The sequence below is a fragment of the Poecilia reticulata genome, chromosome 17, assembly GCF_904066995.2.
Source record: "Poecilia reticulata chromosome 17, P_reticulata-male-v2, whole genome shotgun sequence".
In the NCBI taxonomy this organism is placed as follows: domain Eukaryota; kingdom Metazoa; phylum Chordata; class Actinopteri; order Cyprinodontiformes; family Poeciliidae; genus Poecilia; species Poecilia reticulata.
Genome location: NC_088846.1, coordinates 5,252,011 through 5,274,772, shown reverse-complemented (window position 1 = coordinate 5,274,772; position 22,762 = coordinate 5,252,011). Strand labels below are relative to the sequence as shown.

General features: G+C 39.9%; 1 protein-coding gene across 1 annotated transcript in view; it reads right to left on the bottom strand.

Annotated features, from left to right (window-relative positions):
- Positions 1-19,740, bottom strand: part of LOC103479034 (BMP/retinoic acid-inducible neural-specific protein 3-like) — a 45,685-nt gene extending 25,945 nt beyond the window's left edge. The window contains exons 1-3 of the mRNA XM_008433240.3: positions 18,758-19,740; positions 4,284-4,486; positions 493-704 (exon numbers count right to left, since the gene is read on the bottom strand). Coding sequence (XP_008431462.2) covers positions 493-704; positions 4,284-4,486; positions 18,758-18,993 — 651 coding nt within the window. The 5' untranslated portion in view covers positions 18,994-19,740. The remainder of the gene's footprint in view (positions 1-492; positions 705-4,283; positions 4,487-18,757) is intronic.
- Between the last annotated feature and the right edge of the window lie 3,022 nt (positions 19,741-22,762).

Here is a 22,762-nt window from a genome sequence, read left to right as displayed (position 1 = left end):
TCTGAACCATAATAAATGGAACATTGGCCAACATATTTGATATGTAATGATGAGTTTGAGGATGGGACTCAACAAAATGTCTGCAAGAGGTATCTCAATTATTGTCTGTCTGAGATTTTTATAACTTCTCGTTTTTGAGGTTTTATCATGTTGAAGCGCTCCGATCTGCCTTGTTGCTAAAATGTCTTGTACAAATAAACTTGATTCAATGATATGCATTTATTTATCAGTTCTGAAGTAATATTTTTTCCTGCCTGAATCATTTTTTTATTTTATTTTACTCTGAATAGGTTTCAGAACCCCACCTTGAAAAAAACAAAAAGAGAATCTGGCTCAGTATCAACATTTTATATGTGGCCGTTCCCCAGTGAGAATGCTGGAGGGTTAACAAACCGCCAGGCGGGGGGCAGGAGGGGCAACACAGATGCCTTCAGGCGCCGACTACGTGGCGATCTCATTTCCCGCAAGTGTGCTTCTTGTACTCTCACCTACCCGTATGGCGGTGGAGGCTATTTGCAGGTGGTGGAGCCTGCGCAGGGTGCTCTCCCTGTCCGTGAAGTAGGAAGCGGCCAGCTGGTGGAGGGCTTCCAGAGTCACCGCCCCCGTCGTGTTGGAGCCCCTACCGCCACCGCCGTCGGCCCCTGTGGGCGATGAGTCCAGGCTCAACTTCCTTTTGTCCACAAATATTGTCAGAGACTCCTCCCCTGGTGACAGTCAGACAGAGCGGTTCATTAGCTCAGACGGAGCGGCGCTAATCACCTTTCATTAGGATCTTTTCAGATAGAAAAGCGCAGTGGTGATTAAGTGTTGTGGAGGAACTGATGGCTTGGATGATTGGAGGAAGAGACACAAACAAGGTCTCTGCATCTATTAGACTCCTCATGAATAAATAGAGGTTATTTGAGATCCCTAATGAAGTTACCCTAATGATCGTGATTATCTTAATCATAATGGACAGAAAATAAAATCTAAAGAAAACAATACAGATCTCAGATCAGGGCTGACACACTTTGAGACAAAAGTTGTATACTTGAAACCTTTTTCTTCAGTCAGATTTAGTTCTTTTGTGTTTAAACTATGCATCTGCATGAATGGATCAGAAATCAAGACATACTGAAGGAATTTCATGTTCTTCTCAGTCAGTCTCACACCTCAGAACAAAAGCATAAAGTCCAGCACACTCACTACTGGCTGAGTCTTTCTAGCTCTCTTTAATCACTTAGATGTCCATACTGCAGTATTTGTCAAGTAAATGCATTGATTTTTCTTTAACTTTAATGATCTCCGCTGGATGTGACAGATATTCAATACCAAAAACAGGAAGCTTTTTCCAAACACTAGTGGTGCACCCGAGGGGTGGGCACGAGGGGGCCATGGCCACCTTGAAAAAAAAAAAAGTAGAAAAATAAAGCAAGCAAAAAAAAAATGTGAATAAGCAATTTTAGCTTTAAAAAACACCTAATGGAAGTTTGGATAAAACCAGGTTAGTATGTAGATATTGCAACAATTATTTATCCTTCAACCGAAGCAGGCACAGTTTATTGTTAAAGAAGCAGGATTATGTAAAGTCAACTTTTTGAACTTTACTTCATGTAATAACGTTGTTGCCTAGATTCTTTCACGCATGTTTGAAAATAATCCTTTAATCTCCATGGCAACCATTCAGTTGTGCAAAATGCCTTGGTGGACCTATCGCCACCTTCTAAAATGAAGCTCCTTCAAAGAGTTGCCGTTTCTAAGCTCTGTCTCTCAGAGCTCCCCACCCCTGCAACTCTCCCACTCAGCTCCTTCAGACTAGCCAGGACCAATTAGCAAATACCTGGTGGAACTGAGCATCTGCTGAGCTCATTATATCAGCTACTTCTCAGTAAAATGCTGGCTGAAAACATTGTGAAAGGGTTAATAGAGGAGTCATGTTGTGTTTACTTCCAGAAGGCGGAGTTTCAGAAAGAGCAGGAGTTTCTTAAAGAGACAGAGACCCAATTTCAAGGCGTTAAATTATGATGCCAAATTTTTTAAAGCCATATTTGATACATATAACATATATCCCAACAACTGAAGATGACATAGTTACTTCATTGTGCTATAAAATGGCACTACGTGCCTGGAAAACACATAATGCTGCCCCTTTAACATTTCTACAGAAAGGTTTGAAACAAAGTGACTTGTCTTAAGCCTTCCTTCAGACATGTTTGGTTTCAGACAATAAAACAGTTTTCTTAAACATTTTTTTTGAAAACCTGCATGTTTATATTTCAAGCTTATTTATGAATCCCGGTGCTAGTGTGATTAATCTGATCTTTTTTGTTAATCGATTGACAGGACTAAAATATGTACATAAAATTCTTATTGTTGTGTCATCCTAGAAATATTTTACTGGCCTGGTCTCTGGTCACCCCAGGAGAATTTTCTGGGGGCTCCACTACCTAACCCACATGTATAGATCCAGCATCTGCTTAAATCTCCTAGATAAACAAAATACTGCAGGTTATGGGACTGCACAGAATGACAATGCTTGCACAATGAAAACTACCATTTCAAACGTGGCTTCATGAGGGTTTTCAGATTAAAAATAAGTGTTTAAATTAGAGAGAAGATTGGTAGAAATGGTTCTAGTATCAAGGATCCAACTCGTTCACTTTGTAATGCGAGTTTTTCTGTTCACGGATGTGAATTTAAATTTGCGGTTTCCATGAGAACACACAGTGGCAACAACAGTGCAACATAAATGAACAGCTATGAATAAGTTTGTTAGTGCGAGTGAGTCTGCAGCTGCCATTGACACTTGAGTCTCCTGATTGGTGATTACACCACCGGCTGCACCGTCCTCTCCAAACAGCTTTTTATTTTCTGTCAGGTTTTCAGTATCAAGAACTCCTGCTCAGGAAACATGCCCAGAAAAATAACTGCTAATATAAATATATTTTATTCCTGTGGGTGTGGGCTTACCCTTGAAGTTTTTGCTCTGTGGCAAAACAGTGTTTGATTTTCCTGCAGACTTCGGTTTTTAAAGCGAATAAACTGTCTGTTAAGATATAAACATAGCTGCCAACCGACCACAGGGAAAACAAACAAAAAAGACAAACAAAATAGAAAAAAATATATAGTTTTTGAGTTAAACAACACTTTGGAATCTAAAACACTAAAAACTCCCAATGTGACACCATATGTCAATAAAATGAAGATTGTTTTATCTTAGATTAGAGCTGCAGTATGTCACTTCTATGAAAAAACAAAATTTTTCATAATTATGTTAGGACAATATAAGACAGATAATCTGTGAAATCCCCATCAGTCAGAGACAACCAATCAGACCAAGGGGGGAGTGTTTTAGCGCTGTCAATCACTCTCATGCTCACCTTATCCCGTTTGCTCTTTGCTAAGCTACAACTGGTTCACCACAACACAGTTAGCATAGTCACTGATGACAGTGGATAAACAATTTTCCTGTAACAGGAAGTTGGTTTTCCACCATTAGCACATTGAGCAGCATACAGGAAGTTGATTGACAGTGAATTTCTGTAACTCTAGACAATAATACAAAAAATATACAGTACCCTAAAAAAATAACAAAATAAAATAATAAACTGAATGTAACCAGGAGAAATAAGTAAGATTTATTCCAACAGCTGAAAAATAGTGCTCTTTTTGCTTGTTTTGTTTGGTGATTAAGAGTCACAAGATAATATTGCTAAATAATTAGCTATATTGAAAAAATATATTCAGACACCTGCATCTGCCTGGATCACTTACCTAGATGCATGTTGTTGAATTACAATAATTCTAGGCATTTTTATTACACCTTACAAAACAAGAATAGAAGATGTTTTATATTATTATGATACACCAAATGTTAGTTTTCAAAACCAGTCAAAACTTCTGCCTGGTCATCATTGGTATTTTCAGTTTCTTAAATCTCCCCCTCAACCTCAAAATGTTCTACTTGATTTGTATTTTTTTTTAATTCTTCTCTGTTTTGCTGTTATAAAATGTTCTGATGGGAAAAAAATCAAGACAAAATTAAGGTCATTAATGGTGCTTTGAAAGAAAGCATTTCCAAAAAGATTACCACACAAACACTGTTTCCTCTAATGTATTTGTTGTATGTTAAACCAAGTGATTGGATGTTTTTGCCAAACAACATCCTTAAGGGGAATAAAAAAGAAAAATCATGTGCTTTGTTGCTTGGTGGGCAGCAGATGGTAAAATCAGTGCTGGAGAAGCAGAAGAAAATCCCGTTAGCAGCAGTGGGAATCAGGCCTGCAGTGAAGCGCTCTCAGTACCTCCCAGGGTGGCAGAGAGCAGGAGGTGGGTGCCGTACTTCTTGATTAGACTCTCTGTAATCATCTGGAGGGTGGGCCGCCTCCCCAGCTGGCGGATGGTGTGCATCAGGTCGGGGTCGAGGGGCAAAGCCAGACCGCCGCTGCCACTAAAACTGTCCCGCTTCTCCACCGCCAGGCTGTTTACCTTCCATCGACCAAACTCCCTGCAAACACACAGCATTAAGTTATGATGTATTAGGATGTAATGTGGCATTGTGCTGTTTAATATTTTTGCAATGTTACACCCACTAACAATGGAGAGTGTTAGGGCAACGCTAAGAAAAAAAAAACAACAACCCTAAATTACCAGAAAAATGACATAAACTCAAGAGAATCAAGTTGTATTATTATGAGAATGAAGATGTAGTATCATGAGAATAAAGTTGTGAGAATAAAGTCACACTGCGAAATTTTGTAATATTACAAAACATTACGAGTCGTAACAGTACGAGAAGAAAGTTATAACATTACAAGAATAAATTGTAATATTACGACTGTTTTCTTGTAATAAGACTTTAGTTTTGCTATATTACGAGAATAAAGTCGTAATAGCTCCAGAATAAAGTCGTAACATTACGAGAAAAAAGTCGCACAAGAATAAAGTGATTAGAGAATTAAGTAAGTTGTAGTATTACGACAATAAAGTCCTGATATTACGACTTTATTCGTGTACAAATTTATTCTCGTATTATTATGACTTTACTTTGTTTTTCTTAGTATGGCCCTAATACTCCGTTATGTAAACCTGATGCTATTTTATTGGGGTTTTACAGTATAGACCAATAAATGATGCCATATTCCAGGGGTTATGAAAACTTCTGCAAGGCAGAACACACCGAATCTAATATTTTGCTTAGTTACATTTTGATTCACAGGAGCAGCTGAGTTGAAAAGTAGATTTACACACAGAGAAAATAAACCCAGACTGGACTGAGCCTCCTTGCTCGGCTGCTGCCACCATTTGCAGCTACGCCTGCTGGAAACGACTGAAGTCTCTCCTATAAGCAGAGCAAACTCTGCTGAAACGCCAGCAAAGATGAAAACACACCGACATGCAGAGGCTCAGGTCAAGCTGACAGCAAAGCTCCATCGCATCCCGCTGAACTGGAAAGAAAACTGAACTAAAAGCATTACCATTTACTGTAAGAAACAAACTCTGAGCTTTTTATTTAAAAAAAACAACAGAACTTCATAGATGCGTTCATGTGCTGAAAAAAAGAATTTACCTTCCTGAAGGTCTGTGTGAAAAACGTATTGCCCAGTTTTAGTTTTACTGATTACTACCAGAGTAGAAGTCACTCAAAGAGATTCTGAATATAGGCAAAAAAGGCATTGAAAGTTTTACAAAACCATTTCTGAGACTTTGGGATTCCAGTAGGTGGAGATAAATTATGAATCAGGCATCAGCTGCCTGACTTAGGCTTGTCAGAATAATCGCTATCTCAATACAATCAATACTAGAAAAATTAATTATTCAAACATACTCATCTGCGTCCAAATTGATACAAACGGAGTCATTTATATTTACCCAAATTGTCGCATTTCTTCCAGCGGCATCGCCACAGTAACGAAACACTCACACCCTCCCCTCCACTGGAATGTGGATTAAATCATTTCTGCAAAGAACTGTGGGTCAAAATCCCTCCACAGAGATGTAAAAGATTTCATTCCAGTTATTGCAAATGCTGGATAGAAGTTGTAGGGAAATTATTAAGATATTGCATTTAGGGGGCAAGTTCAATTATTCTTTTGGCTTAGAGTCAGGTTGGTTTGTATTAGCGCTGCATATCAGCACTGTGCACAGCATCAATATTGCAAGAATTGCTTTGATTGCCATAAATACTGGCACCGTCACGTATTCAGACTCTCTTTGTAACAATGTTCTAGAAGGTAAAGTGATGGTGGAGTGGTAAAACCATTAAGTAATGACATGCTGTAAGAGAGCTTGCTAGCTCTCCAACATCCGAATAGTGGAACTGAACTAACCTAGGCTAAAAACCTATGAAACATTATGAATGACACATTAACCGATGTCCTGATGTTTAACGTTGGAATTTGACAAAATGTAATGCTTCAATTATTGACTGTGTTCTATGATTTTGTACTTTTGTGTTTTTATGATGTAAAGCTCTTTGAACTGTCTTGTTCCTGAAATGCGCTACAGAAATAAACTTGATTAATTGATTGATTAAACCCAATGTGTGATGTGAAGCATATCCCCAAAATAGGAACAATTTGAAAAATTCCACCAAAGTGGGCGGTGCCAAGAAAATGTGAGGGGCGTGGTCAAGTATGGAGATGGGTGGGAGGGGTCTAGTGGGGGTGTGGTCAGCAAATAGCAAACACCTAGTGGAACTGCGCATCTTCTGAGATCATTATACAAACTTCTTTGAAGAATATGGCTGTAAACGGCATCAATGGCAAAAAGATGCTGCAGTGTCGGAAAGGGTAAGGAGGTTCTTAAAGAGACAGAGGCCAATTTCAAAGGTGTCAAATACAGCTGTGACGTGAAGTCAAATATTTTTTGAGTTATTTTTGATACATACATTTCATGTCAATTGACAGTAACAGTGAACATGTGCCTGGAAAATAGCCCATTTTTAAACAAGTTTACATGAAAATGTCACAATTTGCACAGTCACAACGCTTAGCTTAAAAAGAAGATGGTTTGAGGTTTAGGTTTGAGGTTTCCTTAAAGAATTGCAGACATATCATAGCATGTCAAAGGAAATATCATTTGGTTTAAATCGTTCCTTAAATCTATGCTTTTCCTCTGAATTCATTGCTACTGAAAATAGCAAACTTTGAATTTACTTCAGTCAGTCAAAGCACCAACACTGAACAGTGTTGTTGGCTAGTGCTACCCACCAGAGCTTATGTATGATGGAAAAATATTAGAATTTTCAGTGTCCAGTTGGCTAATCACTGATGTGAGTTAGTGAAGCCAGAGGATTTCTTCTTTTGTGGTTGCAAACAACCTTCACTTATGTGTTTACTAGAGGAAGGTCAATGTACTACCTGACTTATATAAGCCTACACTTCTTTACGGGAATAATTTACAAAGCCAAGTCTGAGCAAGGCCAGGTTTCAAACAGGCTGGTAAAACATGAATGCTTGAGAAAATCACCAAAGATCTGCAGAGGAAACTGGAATATCTCCACTATCAGATCTGCAGAGTCCCTGAATGAAAAACAGACGTCTGCTTTGGCCATATCAGCCAGAGAGAAAATAGACCAATCTGCGTAGGACACTGACCATGAGCTGAGCCAATTTCTAAATATTGCTCATTGGAATCAGTCATCTGCCTCCGTTGCTTCAGACGGCAATCATCTCACAGTTAGCAGAAATGATAGAATAAAATGAGACAAATTAAGACTTTAATTGAATAAAATGTGTTTGTTGCTGTACTTACACCCAACAATGGAGCTCTGCTACTCTAATAAGGAAGATTACTGAAACCTCTGTAGGTAATACTCTCACTAAGCGTAAATACATAATAAAAATGCTGCTTGTTTTATTCAAATGCTTTTTTTTTTTTTTTTACAAAAATTGGACATTGGCTGCGGTACATTAATACCTTCCATTTTCAGTATTTTAAGTCATATTTATGTTGTCTTAAGTCTTTGTGACATAGCTGCATAATTCTAGTAGTAAAAAGGGAACACAATTAAACTATAAAGAAGCAGCCAAATGAAAAGATGTTTTATAGCAGCTGCCATGTAGTTAATTTGACATGTTTGGTTATTGAACAAGCTGAGCACCATGGGATGAGCTGACATTCAGGAGATAAATTAAACTCTCCAAATGTTTTAAATGCCGCGCGCCAACGTCTTTTATTTTGCTACTGCAGTTCAACTAGTAAAGCCTTCATTTCAGCTTTACTTTGAGATGAATATTTCCTCATATCCTTCATGCACTGAGCAGAAGAGACTGCAGTCAACTTAATCTTTAGCACAGAGGAGCTCCTTTTTAACTGAACTTCTTTCATTTTTCAGTCACTGTACTTTTTCTCGACTAAAATACTACAATATTGCAGTATATTATGGACTGATGCCAGCAAATAACCTTAGATAAACTTTCCTCATTATTATTCTCTGCACAAATCTCTGTCAATACTACCTAACCTTATGTATTAAAATAATCTGACAGATGGAAACTGTAGAAACTATATTTATTCAGCTGGAAATAAATGTCATATTAATAAATAATACTTAAAAAAATAAACTTTTACCCAGTTCCACAATTATTAGTACCCCTAACTCCTTCAAAACATACAGGTAAGTAAATTTTTAATTAATATGCTGCTTTGATGGTCAGACTTTAAAAGGGGGAACTTTTAAAATTAATGTCTGTCTTTTCCCATTTGGAAATACATTCTGCCACAGACTGGGCTGTGGCTAAACATGGCCATATTTATCTTGCCAACATGCACAGTGAGTAGGTAAGAAAAACCTCCAAACCTTGAGTGTCACCAAGTCTCCATAGCAACCGCTAGATGATATCTACAAGCTAAAATCCAATTTGGGTCTGAAGCTGCAAAAAAGGCATTTTTTTCCCTACCATCACAAACATTAAAGTAGAGTTGGGCAAACTCAACTGGGACTTTAATTAGAACTGTGAGCTTTGGTCAAAGACGCATGTAAGACGCAGCAAACCATTTTACACACATTTTCAGCTAATCAGCTTTCAACAACTCAAGTTTAAATACTCATTTAAATACCACTATGGGTGGAATGTAAGACCTACAGCTCCACAGAAATGTAAAAACTTGTCCAGCCAACTAGTGATAAATTTGCACTTAACCCGTGACAGACGCAAAACAAAAAGCTAGCTAGCTAGCTAGCTGGCAAGGGTGTAGCTAATTAGCAGTAGTCTCAACCGTCTCGAGTTAGAGATCGGAATGAAGACAAACCCCAAATTCTAAATTTTTATACATATATATATATATATATATATATATATATATATATATATATATATATATATATATATATATATATATATATCAGTGACGTGCGGTCAGGGGAGGCAGGTGAGGCAGAGCCTCACCTGTCATCATGGAAAAATAATATATAATAATAAAATCATTTATAAAGATATTTTCACCCTGTGGTTTGTACTATAAAGTACCTATTTTCCATTTAATTTAACCAAATCTGATGTTTTTTTCTTCAAAATCGCTGGATTTCCGCATTTTCCCATTATAATGCTTGGAAGCGAAGCCGGTGAGGCAGCAGCAAGCTGAGCCTCACCTGGGATTGCGCAACCTCTCGCTACTGCACCGGTTGCCACTCTATGAGAGCATGCTCCTCCTGTCTGTACGTCGCCAATAAAATGGTTAAAAACACTTAATGTATGATCTGATTTTCCATAATTTAGCTTATGCATTTAATGTACTGTGTTTTTATTGTCACCAACTGTGGGTGTAACGTGTTTCGTGTGCTGAGGAGCGATCATACACGGCAGAGAACAGATTCGAGGTGAGGAAGGCAGTTCTCCTGCCTCATGGCAGGGGGCGCTCATGAACCCAGACATTATAACTCCACAACTGCAGAGTAAGAGACAGTTACAGCGATCTAGCCCTACAGTAGCTGCGCTGATACAGAGAACGAGAAAGACGTGGTTTTGAGTTGTACTTTAAAGGTTTCTTCCTTTGCTGTTAAGCACAGCATGAAATTAATATCTACATGTCAAAGTTTGATTGAGATAACGGAATTATTCTGCGGCGGCGGCGCAGCTAAGCATCATATGTTAAAGAATAGTCTTTATGCCCTCCAGCATTGTACGCATGCGCAAAATTTCCTTATGTAAACAATAACATAAAGGGGGTCTAGATTTGTAAATAATTAAGTCGGTGCCTCATAGGGCTGTATAAATAAATCGATTCGGTGATATATATCGATATTTTCCGCCCTCGGAAAGTATCGATTTTTCATCCGCGAGTATCGATCCGTTAAACCACAGGGGTCCATAGCCTTATAGCTCTTTTTAACGTCTAGTTTGTTACAGCGTAGCAGCAAGACTCCGCCTCCCTCAGTCTCACTTTCAACACGAGCTTAAAGTGCATATTATAAACTACACACCAGTTTTTAAATTGTGTTAATAGGCCAAGTATAACCGGAGTTATGCTAAAATTAGTAAACCATATTTTTCTGATTGTCAGAGAAATGTCAAAAGCGCCGCCATTCCCCGGCTTTTCCGATTATGTGAGAGGGAATGAGCTTCCAAACGTACAAAACGAAACGAAACATTAGATTCCTGTGTTTTTGGAAATGTAAAATCTTCAATAAATAACGATGGGCTGTATTTTGTTCCTGTGAAACGAAGTAAAGTTGCGCAAGTAACCGTAATAGAGAAGCGCAACGGAGAAGCGGAAAGGAGTAGCAGCGCGAACGCAGCAGTGAGATCGCGAAATTAAGGCAAATTTCGACTGGTAGCATTCACTTCGTAATTAGTTTTTAGCTTAGCGGTTTCTGTTCTGTATATAAATGATTACCTGAAGAATGAACATGGGTTGATAACATCCGAAGCGGGCGCGCAGCGGCGCTGTGCTTTGAGCAGGAAGACGAAGAGGAAAAACCTCCAGCCGGAATCCGCGGCGCAGTGAGGATTTCCATGATAACAATGGCGGATCGATCATTTTTATTAGCAACAGACAAAGAGTATCAGAGACTGAGAGTACGATGAGATCCTGGCAGTCTGAGAGGAAGCTACTCAGAGATCCAAGCAGGGGAATAGCGGCGCTGCATAGCTGCAGGGAGTCGATCACTACGGGGTGAGGCGGAGCCACTACTTTAGCAGTTAGAAGAAAGCAGCTTACAGCCACGGCTAACTCCGGGAGCCAAGGTTGAAAAGCTTTTTTCCCCATAGTCCAAAAGACTGCATTTGTGTCCAAAAGAAAAAACACGCAATTATTTGCATATTGAGAGTCTACAGAGGCTGATAATCTCCCCACTCTGCTCCTGGATTACCGTTTAAACTTTTGAGTTTTATGTCAAATCCACATGAATTAAATGACAGAAAGTAATTCTCTCACTGCATCTTTGAGTCATTTTGTCCAGCTGCAGACTGTTAGACTGTCCAATCAGAGTCAGGTATTGTGTAGTTGGTGCTTTTAATCAGTTTTCAGTTAAGTAAATTCAAGTCTATGAAACACAAAATGTCACTAAAATCACTGTCCGTCTAAAATCTTTCAGAAAATCGTAAAAATGCACTGAATCGTATCGAATTGTATCGCTTAACAAATATCGTGGTACACATCGTATCACAATTTGTGTATGTGGCCTACACATACATACTGTGTAAGTATTTATGTGGCTGAGCTCTTGATCCAGGCCGTACATATGCATTCAGTGTTTTAAATCTGAGAAAGGTTGCTGTGCATTGTCACAATGTCTTACTATCTGCATTGGATACTGCTGACTAACGCATACTGTTTTCTAAGATAAGTCAAATGTGGATTATCCAATGTCACCAGCCTGGAATCATATAGTGACAGCATCTGATGATCCTGTTAAAAACTGTCCTGTTCAGAAGCATCCAAGTTTGCAGTCCAGTAATGTATTTTGCCCTGTACAGAATGGTGGATCTGACATGTTGCAGGCCTTGATTGATGCTCGTTAATTGTAAACAGTGAACTTTCCGTATTATTAGACTGGCCACTGTCTTTCTTTGCCATTACGATCGACTCAAATCTCGCTTCACAGCTCAATCTGTGCTTTTCCCATTGACTCCTCCAGTAGAATCTCAGCCAATCAGAGAACAAACGGAGAAGTTGTGAAGGATGTCGTCAATTTTTTGTGCTGTTTTATAATTGTAGTCTGACTGTAGTTTCAGCAATGGAACCTAAACTACGACTGCCATTGGACATTGGCTTGACGTTCAGTCCGTGTTGGCCACGCTTCCAAATATTGAATTAACATTTCCGTGCTTCCGGGAAGAAATTGTTTCTCAGTAGGCAAGAGCCCAAAACCTCTGGACGAAGCAAAGCGTAAAACAAGGGGCCTGTTTTCACCAGGTTACGTATTTGTGGGTGTTGGGAACCACAGCCACCTGTGAAATAATAAAATCTGCAAATACTCATGACCCCTCCTAAGACTGAGTATTTTCATAGATAAAAACAATGTATATCCTAACTTGCATTAATTTGCAAAGTAGAAAACGTCTACCTAACGTCTCTAGAGTCTTCCTTGTCTCCACTTTTGGGAGTAATGGAAATGATTGACTCTCCTGGATTGGCTGCTTTGCAAATGGAAGTTAATAGTGTGTCAAGTGGCACTGATACTGGATATTTCTTCTTCCCAAGTTGCATTCTCCCATAAATCTCTTAAGTCTATCAGTTCCCAAAACGACACACACACACAAAAAACATTGTAAAAGTGCATGTGGAGTGTGACCCTCCAGACCGCACACAAAGTAAAAAGCTTGTGGGGTCCAAATGACCCCATCTCTTATCAGCGCAGGAAGGTTAAAGGTAGTTAATGGTGCAATTATTGATATTGCTATCAATAATTGCACAACCTGAGATTGTGCTAAAACCAATAAATTCTTAAAATATGGTAAGCATACTCAAATAAAAGGCTAAATTTTATTCAGAATGGAATTTATCCACCTGCAATAAAAGCTAAAATTATTTCAGGGTTTTTTACGCATTTATCAGGACTGCCGGCTGACTTGTCCATGGTTGTATATCTCAGAAATGGCTGCTGTCTTTAAAAAAAGCACCAGCAGCCCAGTGGGGAAATATTTTATGTGATTTACTGTGCAGAACTTTAGCTTTAAAAAAAGACATATAGAAAACAGAGCTTACTGCAATGCAAAACTCCCAGCACAAAAAAAAAAAAGCCACAACACCAAAATCTCACATCTCACATGCGTCTCGCATCGTGTTTGTTATCTCGTGGCCTTAAGACAAAACTCCTTGTTGAACTCCAGATACTCGTTAACCCCTCGCTCAGTCGGTCAGTGTACCTTTCCCAAAGCGCTGCCGGCTCTTCCACATACACACCCCACCCGCTCCTCCCGGGAGGCCATTATATCAGTGCCATGAGAAGAACAAGAGATAATTGGTGAACTGGGACGGTGTGAAGTGTGTCATTACAAGCAATCATCATAACAATAGGATGGGATGAGCGTCCATCTCTGCTGGACAGATGGCGGTTGAGCCTGCAGCTATTCCCTCAGCGTGTGGCGAACAGCAGAGGTGACAGGAGGTGGAGCTCTGGGTAAACAGGAAGCCTCGGTGTGTGCACACAAGGCAATCAGCCATGATACAGAAAACTTTTTGGAAATGGAGGAAAATTGTTTGAAATGCGCCGCTGTGGGGGAGCAAACTGACGGCTTAATCACATGCTGCCACATGACTGACAGCTATGTTATGTTCACTGTGGAGTTTGGCCTATTACAGAGGTCAGAGGGGTAGAACTGCACTCCATTCCCACGGGCTGCTTAGGAGGCTGTAGAGAAATCATCTCAGGCGTCACTGCTGCTTTAACTAGCACCTCAATATGTGTTCAACTTTTATAACAGTTTTGTAATCTCTCAATGAAATATTTTGGGAGAAAATTTTTAACTTTTAATTTGACTACATGTATTCAGTGGGAAGGATCCAATATTAAGAAATAATTGCTTTTCACAAAATCACAGCCTGAATGGTTATTGGTGGCTCATGTCGGCAGTAACGTATTTTTCCAACAGGGCAGCACTTAGGCAAAGTTCGATTCTGTGTCTGTTAAACCCTTTCAGTGTTGATTTGGATGGACATGCACCAGTCAAACAGCAAGAGAGTGAAATCGGCCAATTTTCCCTTAATTAACTCTGATTGAGAAACACTGGGAATGCATCAAATCTAAGAGCTCCGTCATTTACAGTTTGCAAATGCCTCAACTAACAGCACTAACCTTGATGCATTTCTGAGGTTTGATAAAAGGTAGGACTTGCATAAATAAGGATAAATTCATGGTTGAGTATTAACAGATTCTCCTGTTAGCAGATTTTGCTTTGGAACATAACTCCAAATTATTCACAGAAAAATTGGTTATTCAGTGATTTTAATTATATGGAGAAAATCTAAAATATTTTTTAAAAAATCCAACTTCGGAAGCTGAAAAACCAAGGAGCAAACTATTAGCTGGAGTTTGCAAAGCAGCCAATCCTGGAGTGCCACTCATTTTCCTTGGCACTGATTGGGTCGACTTCCAAACTCAGAAGACAGACTCTAGCTTCTGTAGTACTAAAATAGTATCTGTTGTGCGCAATAAAGCATAGTAACACAAATTATATGTTTCAAATATTAAAATGTGAAGTTTGAAATGTTTTTAGAGGGACTCTCGCATTTTGTGGTCAATAAACCACACAAATACCACTGTAGTTCCTTCTTTTTCTATTGGGTTTAAAACTACTTCCTTCAACAAGGAACCAGCACCATGTTTCTCTTTTAGGTGTTACAGTCTACAGAAAATTAAAATTGGAATCAGTCAAATTTTAAATTTCCAGGGAAGACTTCAAAGAAGTTTGAATCACTTTCCTGGGGAAAAAAAGAGTCTTTGTTGTCATGCACTGTAACAAGGGTTCAAGATCTTTTGGAAAAGGAAACAGGCCCACAGTTCTTTTACCATATTTTTGGCATGAGATAACTAATCCTTTGTTTCACTTCAAACCTGCTTTAGGTGTTTGTTTTTGAAAAGTTTGACTTTTTAGTCTCATTTGGTCGATGCCAAAAGTCCCAGTTAAAATCCTAGTAGAGTTAATCAACCACCGTAAGTTTAAAAGTGTAATAATAGAAGAAAAATCCAGTACACTTTTTGGTAGAATGTAATGGTTGTTACAGGAATGTGGCGACCCAAAGATGTTCCTGTTCTCAAACCCTGTTACGGAGATTTTCTTCGCCTTCCTTACCACAGTGATCTTTACATGTGTGGCTCAACTTATGAAGCCTAATGACCAGCAACTAAAGCTAACAGGCTTTTGTGTTTGCATATAATGTTGTATATTTATACCTGAGAGAAACAAGAAGCCGAATATCATTGTGTATGTTTCCATCAACTGTCATGTGAATTTCAAGTGAACTTTTAAAAATGACAGAAAGGAAATACGAATTAGTCGTGTTTTCATCTTCTGGTGTGAAACAAATCAACCAGGCTATGCACTGCATAACTCTGTCAGATGTTGATGCTACATATGGCTGTAATAAAAAGGAAAAATGGAGAGTACTCCCCTTCATACAGGTGGTCTGCACTTGTAAATGTTTCCGGATTTCATGCCTCTGGTAAGGCATTGACGCATTGATGTATGAGTAAGTTTCCTTATTTAGAAAATGTTTCCAGCTCCACTTTAGCGCATTTACTCTTTTTCAGAAAAGTCCAAATCCACCTCAAGCTAGCGTAAAAAAAATAATCGTTTTTTACGATATTGAGAAAGTTATTTACGTTTTATGTTTTCATCGACTTTTAATATGATACTTCAAGATGTGTATCAAAAAACCTTGATGAAAACAGGATCACTGAAAAGTTCCTAGAAAATCTGTCCAACTTAAATTGTTTTTTTTATTATTTATTTAGATGTACTTATAAATGTGCCTCCTGTAATCCTGCTCAAACAATTACTTCTCGAAATAGAATTTGTTTTTCTTTTTGATTAAATGTGCTGAAATGAAAGGTTTTCTAAATGCTCCAACAGCAAAAAAATAATAAATCATGAATGAATTTGAACAAATTCTGCCCATCCTTTTTTATGGTGTTCCACATTTTGTTATGTTGAGCCTGCAGGACACACAGATGTGGGAATCTTTTTCAAGTAGACGACCCATTGATGGATGTTTTGAATGCAGAGCTGTGTAGAAGTTGTATTTTATGTTGCTGTCAGGCTTAAAATGCTTAATCCATAATCCCTCCAAGTGGCCATCGGGTCAGAAATGTGAGGAAATGGGACTTGAGCATAGCGTTTAAAAACACCCCGTAGGAAGAACGGTGGCAGCAGGCCATTACCGATGCCGGTCGCCTCCGACGGCTCAGGCAGTCAACATCTTCTGTAATTATCTCCGATTATTCACTAATTTCGGAAGAGGAAAGGCGTGAAGTCAGGGGACTCCAGAGAAAGCTGATGCAGCGGACTCGTCAGGAAAAACAAAATAACAAACAATGCGGGTCTCAATAAATGATTAGCAGCAGAGCCTAAAAGAAAAAAAAAAAAAAAGATTCCTGAGATAGGAAAATGGAGAAATTGATTTATTCGCCTGCAAGAAGCCCGCTAAGTATTTTTTCCACTTGGTTAAACCCTTGGCAGTGGTCACCCGCAGAAAAGAAGCATTCTATTATTCAACCGAACCCCACAGGACTGTGAGAGCAGGGAGAATATGTGTGAACATGTTAAATCACGAAGAGGATTCAGACCGGCTTATTTGCCTCTGCGCGCAGCCTAAATGCTGACAGATGGGGGGGGATATGAGGCGCACGCTCCGACGAGCTCCTAACAGCTGCATACACAGGAATGCTTGTGAGGAACAGTTAGACAAAGGTGGCAGAAGCTTCTGCTAATGCAGCTGCAGGAAGTGGCAGAAAGGATGCAGCGCTCCGTGCACTGTAAGGGGATTAACTCCTGCTCTCCTGCAGCAGAGGTCATTCACAAGAAGCAGACCCAAAATATCCCAGAGTCCTAATCCGAGGGAACGAGTCTGAGTGGGGGGCTTGGGGGGACTGCGGTCGGAATACTTAACGACGGAAGCAAAGGCACACGTTGAATTGCTCCAGTTGTCCTTCGGCTTTGCTCGTCTGCTAATTTGATGCGGTTGTCAATACCTGTGAGGCAACGCAAGATTTAACTGCAAACATGATGCTGGTTAGTTTCTGCTGATAAAATGTACTGGGGCTTAGAACAGTAGGGGTAAGGGGCTAAAGTGGGGCCCGGAGAGGCAATAGTCATCCCTTTAAATTTGCTAGCACTCCCACTTGCCACACTTGGCTAGAAAATATGCTGAATCTGATTTATTTATTTTTTTGTTGTTGTTATTTGGTAGCGGAGGCTAATGAAATCCTGGTTTGACTTTTGGTGGTTTAGACATGACCCCCTGAGATTCAAATCTCCCTCCAAACTAGATAATAAAAATCTGGCTTTCAACTTAAAAACTTTCTAAATATAGTCTGATATGCATTATACTTTTTTATATAAATTGAATAAAGGATAAATATTTATTTATGTATTCCTTCCCAGAAAATATGACAGAAATTCTTTTGGTTTTGCCCCCCTGCATAAATGCTTCCTTGACCCCTGTCCTTACATTAATACATATTTAAATATGAATTCACTGAAGAATAGAAAAAGTTTCAATCAATGGCATGGGCGGTTCTAGATGGGGGACCAACAGGGGCCAGCGCCTGTGTCAGAACTGGCCCTGGCCTCTGTTATGGCCACAAAGATGATATGCACTGACACAGAAACCACAGCTATAGGGCTGGACGATACGATGGACGATGGCTGAAAAACAAATAACAATATAAGCATTTCATATCAGTCAAAATTTATAACTATTGGTTAGTTTTTAGTTTTAAATATCTGAAATATTGCCAAACCTTTGCCATTACCTTTCCCATTTTATCTACAGTTTTGTTTTTATTTTTTTAAGTCATTATGAGGTACAGTTGCAAAACATGAAACTGCTGCTGCACAAGTTACTCAATAGGTCGTTGCTAGGTAACCAAACTGAGTGAGTTAGTTGATGCCATTCACCTTGCTTACCGGACATGAACCGGATAAAGACTTTTCTTTGCCTACAACCCCCAAAATGCTGTGCGGTTATGGATCAATTCTACATATCGAATATTCTATTGGACTTATTATTTATTGATATTGATCATGTGTCTATCTCAATATATATTATTATTGTTTTATTGTTCAGTGGTATATAGCTCATTGGTTTTTTGGACCAATTTGTTTTTTTACCTTCACTGTTTTACTTTAGCAATAAATTAAAAATCAAGATGTTGCACTTTAGGTTTTAGCCATCCTGAGATCACACATTTCATTTTCTAGATCAATTAATATATCAAACAATGAACTATTGACCTTTTGTTTTATGTTGGTAAACTTAATCTAGAACCACCACTAGTGAGTGTGATATTTATTTATTTAAATATATTGAATAATTCTGAAAAAGTGTACCCATTTTGAATGCTCCTCACTCACCCTATAGTTGGATAGAGTAATTTTCTTGCAATAGGAAGGTCGAGGGGTCAATTACAGTTTACCCCCTGGGCTTAAAAGGCTTTTTGACTGGTCAGTTTAACTAAAAAAGGCAATATAAATTTATTCACTTTGGTGGATAAAAAGTGGCCCCCATCTGCTCGCCCTTTTAAAACTTTCTGGAAATGCCCCTGTGTCTGTTATTCTGAACAAAATGCTAACCCAAACCTAAAGCTCCAACAGAATGGGGGTCTTCTTACCTATAGATTTTATACCGGGTGCTGAAGCCCTGCTGGTATCTCTCCAACGCCTCCTGGAACTCCAGCGACCGGTGAAATGGTCCTTTATCCGACAGCAGCCACTCCAGGGAGCCGGGGGCGCCTTCGCCCTGCCCGGCCGCCCCGGAGGTCCAGCCGCAGCATAGCCACAGGCTGAGGACCGCAAGCCCCTTCCATAGCAGAGACAGCCGCTTATGACTGATCCTCTGACGGCTCATGCTTCACCCAGCGACACCTCATTCTCTCCGGACTGGAGGGAGGACGGATGGTAGGGGTGAAAAAAGTCGCGCGTGGCGCAGATGTGGGTGATTGTCAGGAGTCCGAAATAACATCCAGAGAGAGATGGAGAAAAAAGTGACAAATAAATAACGAATTTCAGCCTTCAAATATTAAAGGGTGCGCTCCTGAGAACCTGTTATCCTGGTGAAAAGCCGTCCTGATTCGCAAATCCGACCAAAACCCCGCGGGTAATCTCGTATTTTCAGGCGACAACTCCAACTAGTTTTCTCAATCTTCGTTAACTTTAATTCGCCGGCGGGTCCGCGCGTGCCGTCGCTCCCCCGTGAGAAGTTGAAGCGCGCGGCGGAGTTCACGCTGGGGCCGTCCTCGCGCTTTGAGACATTCTCCGGAGGTGGGCAGCGAGGCGAGGGGCAGGTTTCATCACCCGGACCGGAATCCTTCTGCTCAAATGCCCGAGAAACCGAAATATACGCCCAGGGAAGGCTGCGGGGCTCCGGCTCCTGCTGCTGCTGCTGCTCCTCTTCGCAGAGCGAGCTGGTGAGTGAATGATCTCTGGCTTCAACAAAGAGAGCTTTTTATTCCTCGGGATTTTTTTTTATAGTGAGACAGCGAGAGGGCGAGCCAGCGCATCATGATGAGGGCAACACAAACTCCGAGAAAGATCATTGGCTGGAGTCAAGTTTTTAGGAGAGGTTGATGATGATAACGGTGATGGTGAGCAGAGTCGGTCCAAGACTGGTTGGGGCCATAAACAGATTTTAATTTGGGGCCCCATTTTTGTTTTTAGATATGTGCATTTCAGTAAATCATAATACCATTGGTTTATTCATTTCAGCGATTCAGTCCAAAACGTGAAACTCGTGTAGATAAGTCTTTTTCCAATAATCAAGCAAAAACATCAACATGTGAAACAGTATTTTTGCTTTAGCTGGGCAGAGTGAAAAATGGAAGGAAAGTTTCAATCTCACTCCAAAAAAGTGAAATTTTAGTTTCAGTTTATCACTCTATTTTTTATGAGCCATGGAGATAGATTGTAGCAAAAATGCTCAAAGGTTTAGTATGCCTTAAGTAGGGATGTCAACGCTACGACTGACACAATTGACATTACAATTGGTTGTCAAATGCATGCTATTAATATAAAGATGCTTAATGTTAACATTGACTTATTTTGGTTAACATTGACCTATTTTGACCTAAATTGGTAAAAAATGACCTATTTTGACTTAAAGTCTCTCTTCAATAGAGGATTACTGAGATCAAAGATGCACACGGTCTTGCACTGCGGTCAACAATGCACATTGGCAAATGCGAGTGAAAAGATGAGCTAGGAGCATCAGGAGCGGCATATTTTGCTTTAAAAAATAAGTTTGGAACCTTCCACCAAATCACAAGCGGTTTGTAGTTAATATTTCTAAATTAACATTTCTTTTAAGCCTTCCTGAATATGGCTTACGAGACTCTGAAATATCGCATGGACATCGGGGGCAGTTCCCCTGGATTGGCAGACTGGGGTGGTGGTCCCCCTGTTCAAAAAGGGGGACCGGAGGGTGTGCTCCAATTACAGGGGGGTCACACTCTTAAGCCTCCCTGGTAAGGTCTATTCAGGGGTCCTGGAGGGGAGGGTCTGTCAGATAGTCGAACCTCGGATTCAGGAAGAGCAGTGTGGTTTTCGTCCTGGTCGTGGAACACTGGGCTGTCAGGTCCTTGTATGACTGGTGTCAGAGTCTGGTCCGCATTGCCGACACTAAGTCGGGCTCGTTTCCAGTGAGAGTTGGACTCCGCCAAGGCTGCCCTTTGTCACCGATTCAGTTCATTACTTTTATGGACAGAATTTCTAGGCGCATTTTTGGTGGCTTTAGGATCGCATCTCTGCTTTTTGCGGATGATGTGGTCCTGTTGGCTTCATCAGGTCGTGACCTGCAGCTCTCACTGGAGCGGTTCGCCTTGGGGTTCCCCCGGAGGAGCTGGAAGAAGTGGCTGGGCAGAGGGAAGTCTGGGCCTCCCTTCTGAAGCTGCTGCCCCCGCGACCCGACCCCGGATAAGCGGCAGAAAATGGATGGCTGGATGGATGGATGAATATGAAAACCTGGAAAACAGACAATTTTATATGCACATTTATAAGCATGTTATATGTACGTTTTTGAAACCATTAATAATGATTAATCACAACACTAGAGTGTACTTAATCTGATAAAAAAATTTAATCGACTGACAGCACTAAAATTTGTATAACAGTAATCCCTGTCACATATTACACCATTAGCTCCAATTAAATATAGACTGTAACTCCTGCTCAAACCAAAACAAACATTATAGCTCTACTGCCAGTAGTGTTTGTAGTCATACAACTGTATTCTCTACAGAAAAGTATGACTACAATAAAGAAAATGATTTTTGGTTGCTGGAACAAAACACCCCCAAAAGCACACGGTTGGTCAGTAACTAATGCCCCAAATAGGGGTGCACAGATTTATTGCCCAGCCGATTTATCAGCTGGCCGGTTTATTGGTGCAACAATTCAGAGAAAAAAAAAAGGTATTAAACAAAATCAGAATAGGCAGGTCAGGTTTTTTGAAGATCGTAATCGGCCAGAAAACTGCAATCGGTGCACGCCTCGTCTCAAAGCAAGATGTTGTGTTTTGTACTTAAAGACTAAATTTGGAATTTACCAAAGCCACAAAAGTACAAATGTCGTGTTACAAAGTAATATTTCTGGGCAAATTAAATGGAGTTTGGTTAAAGCAGACTAAACATTCTGGTGTGGAAAGGTAAGATGTAAACTGTTAGAAGAGAAACACCCTTAAAGTTTACTACTTTAGTTTGGGCGGCCATATTGGATTTGCAGTTGGATTTTGGTAAGACACTCCTAACAGTCAGCATTCTAGTTTCAGAAGGTTTGTCAAGATGCTCAAGATCATTTTTTCCAACTGGAAAATTCTGATCACAGAGTCGAGATGGGATACACATCGTTGTCAATACATTTGACTTTTATTCCCCTCAAAGTGTCACAGCCTCATAGCCTGCGGCTGGCATGACTAAACCGCTGGAGCTGTCCTTTGTGAAATGTTCGCTACCTTATTCTTCGGTATGGGAAAAAAAAACGTGGGCCCATTATGAGAGAACAGATTTCTCGGTTTATGTGTTTCTGGTTCAGGAGTGCACTCGGCTTGCACTCCCCAAAGTGTGATCATTTGCACGAAAATGCCATTTTCCTCCCAACTAAAAGGGGCTATTAAACTCAAAATTATGCAAAAGAAATCTGCGACCTCTAACTTGTAAATAATGCATTTTCAACCCTGAAAACATTTTCGAGGGATTTCTCATTATTTATGGCATTTCTCTGAGATAGCGCAGGTGCGAACGACAGATGATGATTTGAATTTTAGGTGCCCCAGCACTCCTTGCGGCAACATCACACCTACTTGAGGCAATCTTTCACACGCAGCAAGCTGAGTGACTTTAGAAAGAAGTACTTATAACCCCTCAAAATCTGTTTCATGGGAAAGCATGAATGTGCTGTGGAAAGGTATTTGGCCCTTTACAGATTCATTCTGTTTTTGCGGTTTTGTCAGACTTAAATGCTTTCAGATGATGAAACAAATTTTCATATTTCACACAGATCACCTGAGGAAATAAAAAAAAAAACTCACTCATAGTTTCACTTATTAGTGGGGGGGACTATCCCAACTTTTTCACACAACTTAATATTGTATGAAAAGGTAATTGTTCAACCACTGCTCATGTGTC